The 18,718-nt window shown below is 44.8% G+C and overlaps 1 protein-coding gene across 5 annotated transcripts in view; it reads left to right on the forward strand.

The window, feature by feature from the left end:
- The window catches only part of Sash1 (SAM and SH3 domain containing 1), a 246,786-nt gene that overhangs the window by 177,361 nt on the left and 50,707 nt on the right, over positions 1-18,718 (forward strand). For all 5 annotated transcript variants that reach the window (XM_076552784.1, XM_042262305.2, XM_042262306.2 and 2 more), the window contains 3 exons: positions 1,709-1,795; positions 4,144-4,256; positions 10,691-10,792. In XM_076552784.1, the coding sequence (XP_076408899.1) occupies positions 1,709-1,795; positions 4,144-4,256; positions 10,691-10,792 (302 nt within the window). The remainder of the gene's footprint in view (positions 1-1,708; positions 1,796-4,143; positions 4,257-10,690; positions 10,793-18,718) is intronic.

An 18,718-nucleotide genomic window follows, 5' to 3' on the forward strand; every position in this document is an offset into this window, starting at 1 on the left:
CTTCATGACTGATGTCTGCTTTTCCAGGTTCACTCACAGGCAGCAGACCCCATGAAACTAGCCTTGAGGACCTAGGAAATGGAAGGCAGAAGAAGGGCTTGGGTTTCATCCCCAGGCCTCCAGGGCTGTCGGCATTTAAATGAGGACATCCTGTTTTGACAAATGACACCCTTGCTAGCTTGGGAGCACCAGAGATGGAGTTCCCACATGGCTACTCCATGCATCATTGCTTGGCACCACCGGTCTAGACTGTGGAAGCCGCCGCTTTGCTCGGCCTTGTTTCCAGTGGCCACGGGGCGACCAGACAGCCACCAAATGGAGACAGGGCTGCTGCTCTGGGTGTGCTACATCAGCACAGTGGCAGCCATTGCTGCTCCTGCCTTTTCTTTTTAAAGAATCAAGAACTGCCTTCCATTCACTGGCCCTCCTCCCTTATGCTTGTCTTTTGCAAGTTTTGATGTGCATGTGCATGCGTGCGTGCGTGAGTGTGTGCATGTGTGCGTGCGTACGTGCATGCATGTGTGCACACAGGATATAGACAGCGTTGGCTTCCTCAGGAGTCATCCACCTTGTTGTTTGAGACAAGAGTCTCTCATTGGCCCCAAACACACCTAATCACTAGGATAGCTGGCCCACAAGCCTCAAGGACCTGCCTGTTTCTTCCTGCCCAGTATTGGGGTTATAAATTTGTGCCACCATGCCTAGCTTCACTATCGTGGCTTCTGGGAGGTTATATTTGGCTTCTCATGCTTGTGAAACAATCTCTTCACTGACTGAGCTACAGCTCCCAGCCTGTTTACGTTTAAAAAGATGTTTGTATTATCAGTTACTAGAACCCTAGGATTCTTTTTTTTCTTTTTTTAATGTCTATTATTGGCAAATTTGATTTCACTGGTGAATCATCCAATCCTAGTCAGAGATGGGTGGGACGTTAAAAGGAGACTGAGATAGATGTTACAGCAGGACTGACCTCTGGTTGTTTGTTTGTTTGTTTGTTTGTTTTGGTCTTTATGACCTTGTTAATCTGTAGGTTGGTCCCCAAGAAGCCTAAACATTAGCGAGATGGCGCTCATGCCTCACCTGTGCTACAGACCCTTGTCACCAAACACCACAGTGAACCGGGCTGGTCGGTCTGTGCACACCAGGGCGTAGCAGCCCTTTGCGTTTTCTTCATTATGTTGGGAGTAAGAGAAATAAGGCAAGGGCGGGTGCACAGCGGGAAGAAAACAAAGTGAACCCCTGCAAGGTGGAAATAATTGTGGCCGCAGCCGAAGGGAGAGAATGCGCCACGGGGCGAGGCAGAGTGAGGCGCACTGGCTGAACAGACATCCAAGCGAAGACCAGAGCAAGCGCTCGGCCTGCTCTTTTGATGTGCCCCGAATTTCTTTTCTTAACCCTATTGGCCCCCCCCCCCCCGAGCAAATTTGCATTTCTTTTAAACAACTTTATAGCTATTTCACAGTCTTTCACAAACTGAAAAACTGTCTTTTTGTGGAGTCAGAGTATTCGTTCGGCATTGTGAGAAAGAGACTGCTTTTGTTATCAGTGAATTTATTGTGTGTGCCTCTCTCTCTCTCTCTCTCTCTCTCTCTCTCTCTCTCTCTCTCTCTCACTCACTCTCTCTCTCTCCCTCCCTCCCTCCCTCCCTCCCTCCCTCCCTCCCTCCCTCCCTCCCTCCCTCCCTCCCTCCTTCATTTCTTTCTTAAAGGAAAAGGAGATTGGAAGAAGAAAAATAAATACTTCTGGCAGAATTTTCGAAAGAACCAGAAAGGCATCATGAGGCAGACTTCAAAAGGTACGGTGAAGTGACCGCGGACAGTGGGTCCTTGTGGCTTCATAATACCCAGAAGCCCCGACCCCGATTTAAATGGACTCTACAGTTTAGGAAAAACTCATGGCATGCGCCTGCAGAAGAGTCAACTTTTCCGACATTCCTTCCATGACTTCAGGATGTTGACCCCATGGGTTTCTTGAACTGGGAGAGAACAAAGTTGGAGGAGCTGGGGGTCCTCTGACAGCAGGGACCAAGTCCACAGGCTCCCCCCTCACACCAGCCTCCCTGCTGGTCTCTTAAGCTCGCCAATACTGAGCTCAAAAGGTCAAGGGAATCTTCGCGTTTGTTAGTTTTGGACCCTCTGGTGCCTTTACATTCTTCTCAACTTTTTGCTCTGTGGCAAGGGACAGTTATGGGGTTGTTGCCCCTGGAAACCCTGTCTGGATCTGACATCATGAGAATTTACCCGACTGCTCTCTGAAGGGAGCTCTGCCCTTTCTCCAAGCCTTGCCTTTGTTTTTGTTTAGATAGCAAATAAATATGTCATTCCCTGGAGGCTGGGTTATGTAATTTATGTTTCTCCCCAGTATTCACAGAGGAAACCAGGACACGTCTACTTCCACATTCCTGCCTGACTGAACGGGGTTATCAGTAAATGAATGTGTTCCACTGTCTACCACTGATAATCCCACCCAGACACAAGAAACTTGGCCCTGGGTATTAGCTTCCATAGCTGCACACCTGATTTTCCCGACAGCTCTCATGTGGCGACTTTTCTTAGGTGTCCCGCTTTGAGGGAGTAGTTCCTTATTCCTCCCAGCTTTCCCTTTCGGTAGAGATCCGGAATCATCTGCCTCACTTAGAAAGCTGCGAGGAGAGAAGGCAGGGCCTGGAGAGAGGGCTCAGTGGTTAGGAACACTTGCTGCTCTTCCAAAGGCCCGGAGTGTGGCTCCCAGGAGCTCATGTCAGTCAGCTCACGTTGTACGCAACTTCAGCTCCGGGGATCTTTGCTGGCTTCCATGAACACTCACCCACATGTGGCATTCACTTATACAGAAACATACATATAGACATTAATAAAAATAAGTCTTAGAGTCCGGAGAGGGGGAGAGGGAGAGAGGAAGAGGAAGGGAGAGAGAGTAGTTGGTAGTTCACCTGTCACATGGCTTTGTGAAACACCCAGCCAGCTCTGTGACATTCAACACAGATAGTAAAATGAATCAAACCAGCAGGCTTCTTTCCACATACAACACACCCTTCCGTTTCTCCATGAGTGTCAGTAGGGACTTCAGGGGTACCTCTGAACCGATTGGTTACAAAATAGAAATGAGACACAGAAGCATGGGGAACACAAATCCCAAGCTAGGTTCCTCTACTGTGGTGTCCCATGAGCCTTCAGATAGCCTCCTTGGTCCTGTCCCTGCTCACCAAGGGGACATTAAGCCCTGGCTGAGGTCCTGATGATACCAGAAGCCACCATAGTATGTCAGAGGAAGACAGGCAGAGGAGAGAGAGCAGGGCCGACATGTGGCTTCCTCCTGCTGTGTGCGTTAGCCTGCTGTCACCGAGTCCTTTCCCATATGCTGACCTAAGATACAACTGTCCAGTGGAGCTCAAATAAGGGGGAAGGCATGGTTTGCTTTATGGGAAGAGACTTGAGAAGGAGTCGATGGGGGAAGTCATTTCCTGTGTAGTTCTGGTGGCCCTCAGCTCCTAACTTAGATGGTGGCTGCCTCTCACTCTCTGCAGACCCATGTGACTGCCGTACTTCCAGATATAAATAGCTGTCCTGCCTGTCTTCCATGAGGTTGACATGCTTGGCATGTGGCTTTATTTATGTGTCGATCCTGTAAGGGATAACTCAATAACTCAGAGGTAGGCCAGATCGGGCCCAGCAGGCTTGGTTCTGTGGCTTGACCTGTCACATAGAGGGTGCTCTCACACAAATGTATGTTCTCCTCATCCGTATTGCACATAGTAAAGTACAGAGAATGCCCAACTCAAAGAAGCCTTGGAAGGCTTGTCTGATCAAGTTGGGTGTTTCAATGAGATTCCTGGTTTACCTGTAGCAAGAAATGCCTTGTGGACTTCATCCCATGGCTAGAAGACCTGTCTCAAGTTCTGGTCATTTTGAAGGACTTGCTTCTGTGGTAACTCCTACATGTTCTTAGAACACACTTCCCGAAGAGATGAGTGCTGGGCTTCCGGAGAAGCAGCTTGATCTCGCCTCCCTCGATTCCCTCCATAGCATGCAAGGTAGACAGTGCACCTGAGGAAAGTCCCTCCCTCACCTGAGATGAGGGGCCTCCGGGCTCAAGGCCTGCTTCTTCTTCATCTCTCATTTGCATGTATCTGTCTTTGATCCCCAGGAGAAGACGTGGGCTATGTGGCAAGTGAGATAACGATGAGCGACGAGGAGCGCATTCAGCTCATGATGATGGTGAAAGAGAAAATGATCACCATTGAAGAAGCGCTTGCTAGGGTAAGAGTGTGGACGTTTAGTGTACACCTGTGAGCACCAGCTGCAAAAAAATGCTTGGGGGCATCAGAGGTGATAGGAGTGTGTGTGTGTGTGTGTGTGTGTGTGTGTGTGTGTGTGTGTGTGTGGTGTGCATGTGTGCCTCTGTATATATCTGTTATCAGGCATCAAAATCTCATGCATGTTTTGAGACTGTTCTACCACCAACCATATCCTCAACCCCCAAGGAATATTTTGATGGTATTTTAGTGGTCATCAGGTATCTACTTTATCAAATTAATCAAACAAGGTATTTACTGCATTCTGTTTGCTTGATACAAGCTTTCCACCCTGTATAATAAAACATCTGTATTGGTGACACATTACTTGGCCAAACTAGCTTAAGGAATGGTTTAATTTGGCTCACAATTCCAGAGTCCAGTTCATCATGCCAGCAGTGGGGAGGAGTGTGTGGCCATGGTGGTAGAAGCTTGAAGAGAATGGTCACATGTAGGTCTCAGCAGCCTCTCCCAAATGACTGACAGGGAGACTTAATATTAATTACAAATGCTTGATTGATAGCTCAGGCTTGTTACTAGCTAACTCTCACATTTTTAATTAGCACCGTATTTCTTATTTACCCTCTGCCGCCTGTCGGTACCTTCTTTCAACACGTTCATCTTGCTTCTCTCTGCATCTCTTGAGACTCCTCAGACTCTACTCTCTTTCTTCCCAGCATTCTCTCTGCCCTGAAAATCCTGCCTGACTATCAGCCAATCAGTGTTTTATTAACAATGAGAGCAACACATTTTTACAGTGTACAGAAGGGTTATTCCACAGAAGTCGCATTGCATCCATAGTCAGGCGTGAGACAGCAGTGAACGTTTGTGCTGGTTAGCTCACTTTCTCCATTTTATTTTTTCTGGGACCCAAGCCTGTGGGATAGTGGCACCCATATTTAAGCTTCTTTCTGTATATTATAGCATCCAGGGTCTCCTGCCTATGAGGTGGTTCCACAGTTATGATGAGCCTTCCCACATTCTTCTTCTTAAAATATTTTATTTTCATTTTTATTATTTATGCATATGTGTCTCCATGAGTATATTGCCATACATGATAGCCAGAAGATGGAGTTGCATCTCCTGGAGCTGGAGTTACATGTGGTTATAAGCCACCTGATGTGAGTGCTGGAATCAAACTCAGGCCCTCTGAGAGACCAACAAGTGTTCTTAACTATTGAGTAACCCCTCTAGGTCTCCTTCCATCATTAATGTATTTAAAATAATCACCCACAGGCATGCCCAGGGGTCCATCTCCTGGATGATTCTCTATCCTGTGAATTGACAGTTAACACTGACTATCGCAGAAGAGAGAGAGGGAGGGAGGAAGAAAGAAAGGAAGGAAGGGAAGGAGGGAGGGAGGGACGGAGAAAGGAAAGAGCAAGCCACTCGAGGGAGAGAAGTGAGACTAACTTTGGAAGGAAACTTGGAGGCCTGGGCAATTTTGCAACAACCGCTGACTTTTCTTCATTGGTGGACTTGGAGGATTGCCGTAGTGACCTTGGCCTTCAACATCCCCAACATCCTGAAGTTCATGATAGTGGAGGAACAGAGTGCCTTGGCTTACTGCAGAGAAGCATGTGGGTGCTGGGGTAGGTGATGTAGCTGGTGATGGGTGACAACCGTGTCTGTGCCTCTCTCAAATAACCTGCACCTTCCTTCTTAGCCCAGGGCCTTGAGTGTCAAAATCCTCAAGCATTTTCTCCCTGGTTCGAACCCTTGTGTGTGCCTCAGCATTGGGGAAAAGTTTACCAGAAGTCCTAGACAATGCACGTAAGAAGAGTCCACATATATGTAGTTTACTTGTGGTGAGCGGGTGGTTTCCTTGCCTCCTCGTGAGTGGTGAGGCTGCACTGTGTTCAAATAGCAGTGTTCATCGTCTGAATGCAGATGTCCGAGGCCATTTCACAGCACTCATGTTTGGCATGAGATGAGGTTTACTTGTTTTCTTGGAGCAAGGAAAACATTTATAAGTGCCTCCGTATAGTCCAATATAGACAGTCAGAAAAGAAAGGAATACTCTTGAACTTGGAGAAGAAGTGGAGAAAAAGAAAATGAGCTCCTAATTTTAGCAGCTAGCTGAAATTAGAAGACAGCCTAAGGAGATGGTGGCCTAGCCACAGGCAAGAGAATATGAGCCTGCAGCTTGGCTGCTGCTGGCTTGGTGGCCTTTGCCCAGTCTCAGGTGCAGCTCTAGAGATCACTGAGGCATCAAGAATATTGTCCATTAAGCAGTCCAGAAATGCAGATGGCCCGGAGGAAAATGATGGCGACATTATCTACACTCTGCGCTATCTGCGTGCAAGACTGGGTACCCTCTGACAGACGATGATAAGCAGAGATGGATGCTCGATTGCTCTTCTCAGTATCCTCCAGTTTTAATGCCTAAGTGGGATTTTTTTCCCTCCAGAGACAAAACAAGAAAATTAGAGAATATAAGAAACTTTGCAGAGGGGATTTGCTTCCTTTTAGCTGGGACCAGTGTATACAAGAATGGCAAAGGCAGACCTCCTGTAGAGACCATGATAAGAATACCCAAATGCCTCATATTGTCACAGGGTTTAACCTTGGTGGATGTGCCTTCCTCTGTCAATCAAAGATTCAGAGAGAGAGAACCTGGGGATTTGAATCCGAAGTCATAATGAAAAGGACAGCTCTGGAGAGGGGAGGTTGCCAACTTGCCATTTGGAGCTCGATGTTGTTGGATGGGGAAAATTTTTGTCTGTGTTCAAGTTGGGATGTTTTGGTCCACCACAATTCCATCGTATGAATTTAAACTTGTCATGTGTATTCTCACTAAAAATTACCCAACTGTGATTCACATCCCTAAAATCCCCTTTAAAAAGTATGTATTTGGCCGGGCAGTGGTGGCGCATGCCTTTAATCCCAGCACTCGGGAGGCAGAGCCAGGCGGATCTCTGTGAGTTCGAGGCCAGCCTGGGCTACCAAGTGAGTTCCAGGAAAAGGCGCAAAGCTACACAGAGAAACCCTGTCTCAAAAAACCAAAAAAAAAAAAAAGTATGTATTTGTTTCTGTGTGAGTATGTGTGTGGACTTAACATGCCATGGGGCACTTGTCATGGTCAGAGAATGACCCCCAAGAATCAGTTCTCTTTCCATCACGTTGAAAGGGTCAAGCTCAGGTTTGGAGGTACGCACCCTTAGCAGTCTTGACAGCCTGCTAAGAACCCAGTTGTCTGAAGCAAATCAAGATAAGTATGAAAAAACCACAAACAAGGAACTAATATGTGAAGACTCTTGTGAGCAACTAAAGCATTTGAAGGCAGTGATGTTTACAAAACTCCTCTCAGTTCAGGATACTGTCCTTTTGAATGTGGGATGTAAATATAGCCTAATAGATGATTTCTATATTAGCTGCCTGGTTCTGTCCAAGAAAATGGCATGCCAAACATTTTCTAATTTTGTGGTAGATACATGCTTTGAGTGTTAAGGAAGGCAATCTTATTAGCTAAAAAGTTTAAAGTTTATGGGATTTAGGTAATTGGCAGTTTCTGAGTAACAAGATTGGCAAATTCTAGCTTTAACTGTTGGCAATTAAGGTCCGGGTATTTGAATCTCGCCCTAGTTCATGGTCTGGAAAGCCCCATGGCATACCGGGAAGCTATGGATCATTCATTTATCTGGGCGATTTGTGCATGTGTGAGTGGACTATTGGGATAAAATAGGGACTAGATAGACTCACACGGGAAGCCTTGGATAGAGAGTAGCCTGTGTATCTTATCATGAGGATATGATGGGTCTGTGTCGTAGAAAACATACATTCTTAGTTTTAAGGAAAGAAACAAAGACAAAGGAAGGAAGTGAAATGCCGTCGAAAAGTCAGCAAATTTCACTTAGCAAAGCTGGGTAGAGGCTCTTCCAGAAGGCCATGTGTGAGATGGTCCAGGGGTGTTTACATAAAGCACAGGGGAGCTGCACTCAGCACTCAGAAACTTTAACTGTCTGGATGCTGCCTAGTTGAAAGTGAGAGAACCCATAACCATGGTGTTGCAGTCCTATTTTCTTAAAAATATCATTCTTAAAACTGAAGCTGCTACCCATGCCATCGCTTAATTACTAGGTTGCGTATTTACCCATCTGGCAACATATGTCTGCTCCTAAGCTACATCTGTGTGAGTCAAAAATAAAGTCCTCAGGAGATCAAAAGGCTTGTCAGCTTATAGTTGCCTTTTCGTTAAAGATACAGTGTATTTAGTGACTCCTGGAGGTCAGGGTTAAGATTGAGTATAAAAATGGAGTAGATACCGGGATCAAACTGCCAGTCTCCTAATAATCCCTTCCCACCTGACATTTCTTCCCAGCATGCAGCGAGACTGCAGCATTTCAGACACCATGTATCCAGATGGAAGGGATCAGCCCGTGTATTAGTATATATACTATAAATACGAGGGCAGTGTATATGTCCCTGATAATGTGTCAAAGATTAAAATGATGAGTTCACTCATAGCAGACTCCTCGGGCCATATGCTTTCATGTGAGCTGTGCACTTCCCTGAAGCCCCAGGGTGGAAGTCACGGTGCTGTGTGTTGTAACTGTTGCATAGACGTGCGCTGAGGGCTTTGCCGCATCCATGTGCTTGTACTAGCGAGCCTGGGAGATGGATTTGGCGTCTTCCCCATGGTCTGAGAGGAGGGGATGGAACAGAAGGGTTCCGTCACCCATCCCAGGCGGCCAGTGCTATTTGGTGTCTATATCCAGGCCTTTGCTCCCTAATCAGCGCTGCCTACCTCCTCCCACGTACATAGGTAAGAGAGACATTCCTAGTTTGCAATGACACCAGGAAGGTTGTGTTTTGGGTGACGACTTTGCCGCATCCCACAGCACTGGTGGTCGAGGACCATTGTAAGCGCTTGACCTCAGCTTAGTTCTGTGTTTAACGAACCTGTTTCATGGAACATGTTTTGATCAACTCTTAAATTGGATCTGAAGCCTAAATTACAATGAGGTTTGACTGCAGTGACAGCTGAGGTGTCTGAAGTAGATGATTGCAGATCCTTTGTGCCGTATGCAAACCTCCCTGGCCGACCTCGCACACAGCATTCTGAAAGAGCCTCTGTTTGGTTTTGCTGTATTTGCTCCCTTTTCTAGAATATTTCCTTTCCTTTCCGTGTTTGATTTGTTTTCCCTTCAAACCCAGGTTTCTAAGCCTACACTTTCAGCAGCTCTGAAAGTTTTACTGTCTTCGTTATTCCCTCCCCGTGTCCAGGGTCTCTAGTAAACCAGTTCATGTTTGCTAGGTGACAAGATTGGCAGATAGAATGCCCCAGCCTTGAATGAGAAAAGCGAGGCCTCCTGGTGCTTCTACGTCGCTATGCTGGGAAGACAGGCGCACATCTCCACACCCAGCTTGTGTGATGCTGGGGATTGAACCCCAGGACCCATGCATGCTAGGCAAACGCTCTACTATTTGAGCTATATCCCCAGCCCTGTCCTAGCATTTCAAAGAGTTGGTTTCAGGCGTTCCCTCTCTATTATTCAGATGTCTCTGTGTGGTGAATTTATTTTCCCCAATATATTGTGCACCCTAATAAATTTATCTGGGGTCAGAGAACAGAACAGCCACTAGACAGACATAGGGGGCAGAAAATGGTGGCACTCACACCTTTAATCCTAGCTTTCTGGAGGCAGAGATCCATCCGGATCTCTGTGAGTTCAAAGCCACACTGGAAACAGCCAAGCATGGTGACTCACGCCTTTAATCCCAGGAAGTAATGGCAGAAAGCAGAACGGTATATAAGGCGTGAAAACCAGGAACTAGAGCTGGTTAAGCTTCTAGGCTTTTAGCAGCAGTTCAGCTGAGATTCATTCTGGATGAGGACTCAGAGGTTTCCAGTCTGAGGAAACAGGATCAGCTGAGGAGTTGTTGAGGTGAGGTTAGCTGTGACTGGTTCTGTCTCTCTGATCTTTCAGCGTTCACCCCAATACCTGGCTCCAGTTTTGTTTTTATTAATAAGACCTTCTATCAATTCGTGTTACATCTCTGGCCTCCTCCACTGTGCTCTGAGAGGAAGGACATGCTTTTGGATTTATACACTGTAGAAAGTTCCTGGTTTCAAACTTGATTGCACCCAGGAAAGATGAGTTTTGGTGTTGTGTGTGTGTGTGTGTGTGTGTGTGTGTGTGTGTGTGTGTGTGTGTTGTAAATCAAAGTTCCTTTTTGGAAGAGCATACAAAGAGTCTGTTGTGTCTACTGGTCTGATTTAGAACCTGCAGCCAGAGCTTCATACCCACTTCTTGTGATTCTAGAAGGCTTAGCTTTGGCCGGTCCTGGGTCACCTAGTCACCATCAACTTGGGGAAGTTCTCAGTGATTTCTGCTGTGTAGTGGGCAGGACACGGCCATTATTTCCACTTCAGTCTTTCATTTGTTCTTGCTGCAGCTGAAGGAATACGAGGCCCAGCACCGACAGTCAGCTGCCCTGGACCCTGCAGACTGGCCCGATGGCTCCTATCCGACTCTGGATGGCTCATCCACCTGCAACGTGAGTCCATGTCCCTGGGCATCTTGACCGCCCGCGCCGATCAGGGTTAGGCTGAGCTGGTTCAACCTTTATATTTCTTTCTGAGGTCTCTTTCTATAGACTTTCTTACCTGGTAGTGTCTCAGCTAAGTCAGAATCCTACTGTTCAGGTTGACTTCCTTGGATTTTGTTTTTAAATCATGGTTCAATATGCATAGCAAACAATGCAAGCCCATTAACCATCTTTTAGTGTTCAATTCAGCTTCAGTAAGTATGTTCACATTGTGGACCATGATCCACTTCTAGAGGCCTCATATCTTCCCACACAGACATTTCATCCATTAAGCAATTGTTTCCACTCCCAGGCCCTGGCAACCACCGTGGTATTTTGTGTCTCTTAAAAGTGGAATTGTCCCATGTTTGTGTTGGTCCGTCCTGTGTCTGTTTGATCTCAGCACCACAGATACGTGGTATTCTACCACTGCAAGTCATACTGTATTTACTTTACCCGTTCATCTGTCGATAGACAATTGGGTCGTCTCCGCCCTTCAGCTATTGTGAACAACATTGATGGATAAAAACATTAGTCTGCCCCATATGCTTTCAGTTCTATGGAGTTAAGTATATAGTTAAAATTCTGAACAACTAATAGTTCTGTCTTTAACTTGCCGACAACTTCAGTGTGTTTTCCACAGTCACTGAGCCACATTTCATTACTGCCTGCCTTGTACGGGGGTTCCAAATTTTCTTTCTCACCAATGCCTTTTCCTAATTTCTTGATAATGGCTGTGAAACATGATTCATTTGTGTTTCTGATTTGCATTTCCCTAATAATTATCCATGTTGAACGTCTTTTCGTGTGCTTGGTGACCAGCTGTGTGTCCTTGGGGGAAATGTTTATTCAAGCCTTTTGCACTCATGACCTTTTGTTGTTGTTGTTTATTTGTTTGTTTTTGTTGGTTTTTTTTAACAACAACAATAACAAAAAACCCTCTGCTGTTATTAGGTCTCGGGCATTAAAAAAAAATATCCATATCAGATATATGGTTTTCAGTGTTTTCTCCCATCCCATGGGTTGCTTTTATACTATGTTGATGGTATTTTGATACTGGTGTTAATTTTGAAATTCGGTTATAACCTTTTCTCTATTGCTCACAGTTTGGGTGTCATATCTGTGCAGTCATTGTAAAAGCAATGTGGAGGTGGTGATGATGATGTCCCCCTGTTTTTTCTGCTGGCGGTTTTATAGCTTTTGGTGCTTAAGTTTTTTTTTATAATGCCCCTGTTTTTTCTGCTGGCGGTTTTATAACTTTTGGTGCTTAAGTTTTTAACCCACATTCAATTAAAAACTCATCTGCTTGTGGACATCAAGTTTTCCAAGAACTCTATCATTTTACCATTACGTGGTGTTGACATCCTTTTTGAAAATTAAGTAACCATCTTTGTGTGGGCTACCTCATGTATGATCTGTTGTTTTACTAGGATCTTGCTGTTTTAATTACTGTGGCTTTGCACTAAATTTTGAAGTTGTAAAATGGGATTCTTCCAATTTTATTCACCCCTTTGAAGCTATTTACTTTTATTTTTTTTAATTATGTGTTGAGAATATCAACATGTGCAGTGCCCATGGAGGCCGGATGAGGGCGCTAGATCCCTGGAGCTGGAGTTAGAGGCAGTTGTGAGCCGCCTGACATGGCACTGGGAATGGACTTTGGTTCATTTGCAAGAGCTGAAAGTGCTCCTAAGCCTCAAGTCATCTTTCGGGCCCCTTTATTTACTTTTTTTTTTTTTTTTTTTTTTTTTTTCGAGACAGGGTTTCTCTGTGTAGCTTTGCGCCTTTCCTGGAGCTCACTTGGTAGTCCAGGCTGGCCTCGAACTCACAGAGATCCGCCTGGCTCTGCCTCCCGAGTGCTGGGATTAAAGGCGTGCGCCACCACCGCCCGGCTCCCTTTATTTACTTTTTAAACATTGTTTTAACGATTTGCGATCCCTTGAGATTCCGCGTGAATTTTAGGGTGGGTTTTCCTGTTTCTACAGAAGTTGCCATTGATATTCTCGCGGAAACGCCACCAAATCTGGGGGTACACTTGTGTGGTGCTGTCAGCTGAAGGACACAGAGTTTTCTAATTCATGAACATGGAACATCATCCGGTTCATTTAGTTTCCTTCGGGAGTATTTTTCAGTTTTCAATGTGTACGTTTTGCCTTTTTGATTATGTCTGTTGCTGAGTTTTGAATATTTTTAATGCTTTTGTGAATGGAATCATTTTCCTAATCCCCTCAGCCAGTTGTTCAGTACTTTGTATACGAGTGCAGCTTAGTAACCTCATTGCCTCGGTCCTGTCCTCCAGCTTCGCTGCTTCTGCCTGTTTTCTCTGAGAGTGTGTGCGTGTCCACGCTGGTGTGTGATATGAGGGCTTTCCCTTCATGAGATTGCATCGCCCTCAGAAAGGCAACTGAACATCTTCCTTTCCCCCTGGAATGCCTTTTATTATTGAGACTGTCCTAATATGACCCAAATGGTTCGTTTTAAACTAAGGGTTTCACTGCAGTTACAGGAATTATAGTCCAGAATTTTACTGCCCAGGGCCATCTTCAAACAATATTGAACAAGAATGGAGGGAGTTCCCTGGTGTCATATCTTATAGAATTGTTTTGTTTGCTAGGTCACCTGCTAACTTTAGGAAGCCGCTTTACGCCCATGACCTTAGGCTCCCATCTATGCTCGATATAGCCAGTCTTTCTGGAACTAACTTTGTCTTTTTAAGATCTTTTTAAAAAAATTATATGTTTTTATAAAAAGCCTGATGCTTCCTTATTTTATATAAGATAAATGCCATATTTTGAGGCACACCCAAGGCCCTGTGTGATCTGGCTTGATCATTTTCTCTGATCTCATCTTTTACTCCCACACCCAATAACCTTCATTCCAGCCACACTGGTCCCCATATTCATTACTGAACAAACCTTGGGCTGTTCATATTTCTGAGTTTAACCCACACATTTTTTTTTCCTACCTAAAATGTGTCTTCCATTTCCCCCCCCTGCTGAAAATGCTTGCATTCTTCATGGTGAAGCCCAGTTCTTAACTTCCTCTATAAAACTTCCCGTAGCCTCCCACAACACATTTATTGCTTCCCATTTCACGCTTTTGTTGAGCCAGATTTAATACATCAACCCTAAGCAGTTATCCTAGAGTATGAGAAATAATTGTACCTCTCTCAGCTTCCCTGGGAACAGCAGGCTCCTAGAGCGAGGCGGGCATGTTGTGTTCTTTCCTCTGCAGAGAGAGCCCAGCCAGCCCAGTGTCCAGCTCACCTAAGCAAAGCTTCAATTGACCTAGCATCCATCCTACTTGCTCCTATCTCTAGGAGCATGCTTTGGGGCTTGCTAGAGATTGAGTCTTGACTTTGCTTTGTGTCTAAGCAACAAATGATAGCTTATCAGAAGTAAGTAACCCCTTTCACTGCATTCTTCTTCCCAATTTCCAAAACAAACACTAGGTTTCCATTGCCACTGAAGGACTGTGAATTTGAAAGCCACGATCCATGTGCTGATATAATAATAAATGTGTCCCACACTAGCCAGCCTTGGGTCCTGAGACTATGAGGTCATCAAAGAACCATGTTGATGGTTTTGAATGTGACTCTGGGTCTCTCATCCCAAATCCCAAAGACTAAGAAGTGTATATCATGAACCCAATGCAAATCATGGAGAAGAAATACAGTAACTCAAGATGGGTGTGATTCAAACTCAAACTGAGAGAGAAGACAGAGACTCAGCTGTCCATAGTGGGTCCTTTAGTATCCAGCCCATTGTGTACTGTCCTGATCAATACCATCTAAATCGAGGGCAAGGTTGACTTTGTCCATTCAGAGAAACAGGATTGTTGTCAAACTTCACACACCTAGACTGCAAGCAGCTAGTCTTGAGTCATCTAGGAGAGAAGTTAATGTATACTCAGTTCTGTGGACATATTGTACAGCCCGCCAAGAAAGCATTATTTCATTGACGTTGGCTTGTTGAATCCCTTTAAGAGGGTCCCTGGGAGCCGTCACCTACTTGCAAACTCGCAGAATCGAATGAGTGTTGGAAGCACTGGGCATTTTATCCTCTTGGACATTTCATCTGGAGCTCTGCATGGACTTGCTTGGAAGCAGGCACAGCACAAGCTCTTCAGGAAAAAGAGAGGCCCTGCCTCCACAGAGCTTACCTTTTAGTGCAGATATTAAAATCACACTCATGTTTGCACACACAAATCCAGGGTGCCAGAAACACAATTCTAATTAGTAGCTTCCCACCAAACTGTTTTTCTCTACATGGCTCCCAAAATAAATGCACTCTGTCACAGTCCCAAGAAGGGCCATGAATTCCATACATTCCCTCCACATAGAGCACCATCTTCCAGAAACTGTAAAGAATGACTTCTCTTTGTGGGACGGGGGTATAGATGGTGATGGAGGGGCCTGTACTAAGGAAGTGAGTTTACTAAAGCTGTGTGCTTGGCCAGTTGACTTGCTGCAGACCCCCACACCCTCTTAATCATGCCTCGTGTGCAGAACTGTGACCAACAAGCGTTGTCCCTGAAGTTGGCTTGAACCTGGTTGCAGTCCCAACTTGTGTGATTTTTGCCCCTCTTATCCTAACTTAATCCTTCCCTGTGTTTTGAAGGAGACTGAAATCAACACCCCACACCCCCCAATATTCCATCAGTATTCTGAAATTGCCTCCATCCCAGGGCCGTTAATGTCAGATCATTTCCATTGTGATGACCCCCTCCTCGCCCTGCCCCGCCATCCCAAATTAGGCAATTTTCAGTTTTCTATCGATTCCTTTCTATACAGAGATGGAAATAGCTCACTGGCCATAGTCGGGAATGCCCAGACCTTGAAAGTCCCAGGGGATCATAAGGCCTTTGTCACCAGACCTCAATGCCTATATTGATGCCTGGCATGCCTCAGGAGGTCATTTGCACTGATTTCATAGGCTCCCCTGCCCCCATAGCTGACATGAGATAATTGCGTGTTACCTCATAATAAATCCATATGCGCATTCCTAGTTTCTAAGAGTGTAAAGTTCTAAAGATAGTTACCAGGGGAAGTGAAAAATAGCTTTCTCCTCGCCAGAGGAGCATCTGTTCTGTGCTGGATTTCGTTAATAATGAACTTCTGTTGTCCATGTTGGAGTATTTAAAGGAGGCTCTGGTTAAGAATTTAATTGTATTCCTTTTTAAATAGCTGAACGTTTACTTAAATATTTTTCTTTTAATTCATTTTAGTAATTTTTTTTTCTGTTTGCTTCCTGCCATATAAGCATTGTCGTTTGTGGCTGTCAATTTTGTGCCTTCAGGTTCAGCTTACCTTCTTGTTAAGAACACATCTCAGGGACTAGAAAAATGGCTCAGGAGTTAAGAGCCCTCGCTAGTTCTCCATAGGTCCCAAGTTCAGTTCCCGGTGCCCACATCCAGTGGTTACTGCCTGTAACCCAGCTCCAGGGGATCTGATGCCCTCTTCTGGCCTCTGCAGGTGTATGCACAGATGGCACACACATGCATGCATAGACACACTCGTTTATATAAATCAAAAACAAGTCTATAGAAGTCACATTGAATGAATTATATTAACATTTATTTAATACATTACACTCTCTATTATGTAGTTATTATGGCAGAAGTCTTAGTAAATGATTGATTTTATATTTTCACAAAGCTGATGGATCAGAGTTGATGAACTGGATTTGGTGCTCTAACATTAAGGAAAGTTCTTCCTAAAAAAAGCCAAGCTGTGCAGTGGAATGTGTTATTTAAATTATTTCAAATAGATTATCAGGTGCCAAGCCAAGGCAGTGACAAAGCTGAAGGGCTGGCTCATGGAGTGATGCTAACCTGTTTTAGATAAGTGCCTTGGTGGCTTCACGTGGAGTAAAATGTTGTAGAAAAATTTGGAATCGTGTTTCTGAGGCTGGGGTTCTTTGTAGGGCGAAGAATCTATGGTGAAGTCTGTTGTTTTTACGAAGCAAATCATCCTGTGAGAGGTAACACTCCCACACTTGAGGAGATTTAGAGTCTGAGTCAGGAGATCTCCACGTAAGGGAGCGTCGCAGAGTTAGGACCCAGGCATTATAACGCCTCATCTCCGGGAATGCATCTCTCCCTAGTCTTTCATTCCAGCTATAAATATGATTGCTAACCTGGTTTGAGGTTCAGGAGAGCCCTGTGGGCACACTATTTCTAAAAATTTGAGCAACAAGGAGACAAAATGCCAGGCGGCCTCTTCTGAGGATGCTATTTTAAGTGTTGATGGAAGACTCTCAAGGAAGGTTTGCACTAAATATGCCCTCAGTATATTATGTTTGGGGTGGAATCGGTTAAGGCTTTGGAAATGGTCTAAAATTAGAAGCCACAGAATTTCAGTGGCTAGGTTTAACTCAGGTGGTTTTGTTGCTTTTTTTGTGTATAGCACTAAGGATAGGACCCAAGGCCCTTTTGCATACTTAACGAACACTCTGTCCCCCTGTATCACGCTGGCAGCCCATCGTGTAGGCTTTTCAAGGTCATTTCTTGTGCCCCACTAACAGGTATTGTCTTTAAGCTGGAAGAGTCAGGCTTGATGTTGAAAGAGGGAGATCTATATTAGAACTTTCTAGAATACCATTAGCTATTTTGTTGTGTGCTGAAAGAAAGCTAGAGCACCCCACATAGATGCTTCATATCAGTTCTGGGAACAAATGGCCTAGTTTTACTATGGAAAGGAGTTGGCTAACAGTGTAACCACAGTATACAACTGTCCTGTCCTGAGTAGGTTGCATTTTTAGACTTTGGGGGGAACAGAGTGATAGCATTTTTCTGTGCACATCCAGTGCCCTTTTTAGAATCTAGAGTCTACCGTTCTGGGTTGAATCTCTCCTCCTCTTCCTCCTCCTCTCCCTCTTCTCATGGGCTTATTTTTTCTTTTTTGAGATGTGTGTGGGGGTGGGTGGGTGGGTGGGGGTCCTATGTTGTCCCGGCGTGTCCTGAACTCCTGAGATCAAGCAATCCTCCTGCCTCAGCGCCCAAGTATCTTTGACAACAGGTGTGTGCTCTCTTGCCTAACTTCTAACTGGCCTATTTTCAATGTATTTATTTTAAATATGTGTGTTTTTAACCAGAGAGAACTAACATCTATAAGTTAATGTTTGTCAAAAATGGGATTTTTACATTCAAAAGCATTAGAAGAAAATCATGAACCAATATCATTGGCTTCATCATTTTGGGAAGTAAGACTCAAAAGGGAACTTCGGGTGACAGCATTTGAATTTACAAAATCTCCCTTCTATAAATAATTTTCAGTTGAAAAATATATGATTTTTATATTTTCACCAATTTGGATGGTTAATGAATATTTATTGGGCACATAAATGATGCATAAAGATCCACATGTATCACAGCATCAGAGCTGGCAATCCAGGACCCATTTTCTCCAAGAAAACGGTTGGCCCTGTTTTCACTGTCTTCTTTTATATTGTCTTGCTTGATGAGGAGGACATTTAAGAGAGGCTAGACCCACGGTGTAAAATTCACTTGGGTATCCGAGTGAGTGTGACTTTCTATGGTCTCCACTTTGCCTTTGTATTTCTTTGCCATGGGAACTTTTTTGTGTAACACTTGCTTCATCCCCAAGAGGTTCAAATTAGCATGACACCTTATAAGTCCCTTATGGCTGAAAAAATGGCTCAAATGTGAAGCTTTAACATTATAGTAGCTGGTCTTGAACATGGGCGGTTGCACCATGTGTCAGCTCTTCGTTTCACTGACAGAAGATGAGTGGACCCATTTCACTTGTAGGAGGAACAGGAAGGAAGAGAAACCAGGCTTGGCCATAGTTACCAGAGGACATTTATCATCCAGCTGGGGCAGGCATCCCCCCATTCTTTGCTGGGGATTGTACCCTGGGACTTGCACATGCTGGGC

This window comes from Peromyscus maniculatus, chromosome 16 (genome assembly GCF_049852395.1).
Source record: "Peromyscus maniculatus bairdii isolate BWxNUB_F1_BW_parent chromosome 16, HU_Pman_BW_mat_3.1, whole genome shotgun sequence".
Classification (NCBI taxonomy): Eukaryota; Metazoa; Chordata; class Mammalia; order Rodentia; family Cricetidae; genus Peromyscus; species Peromyscus maniculatus.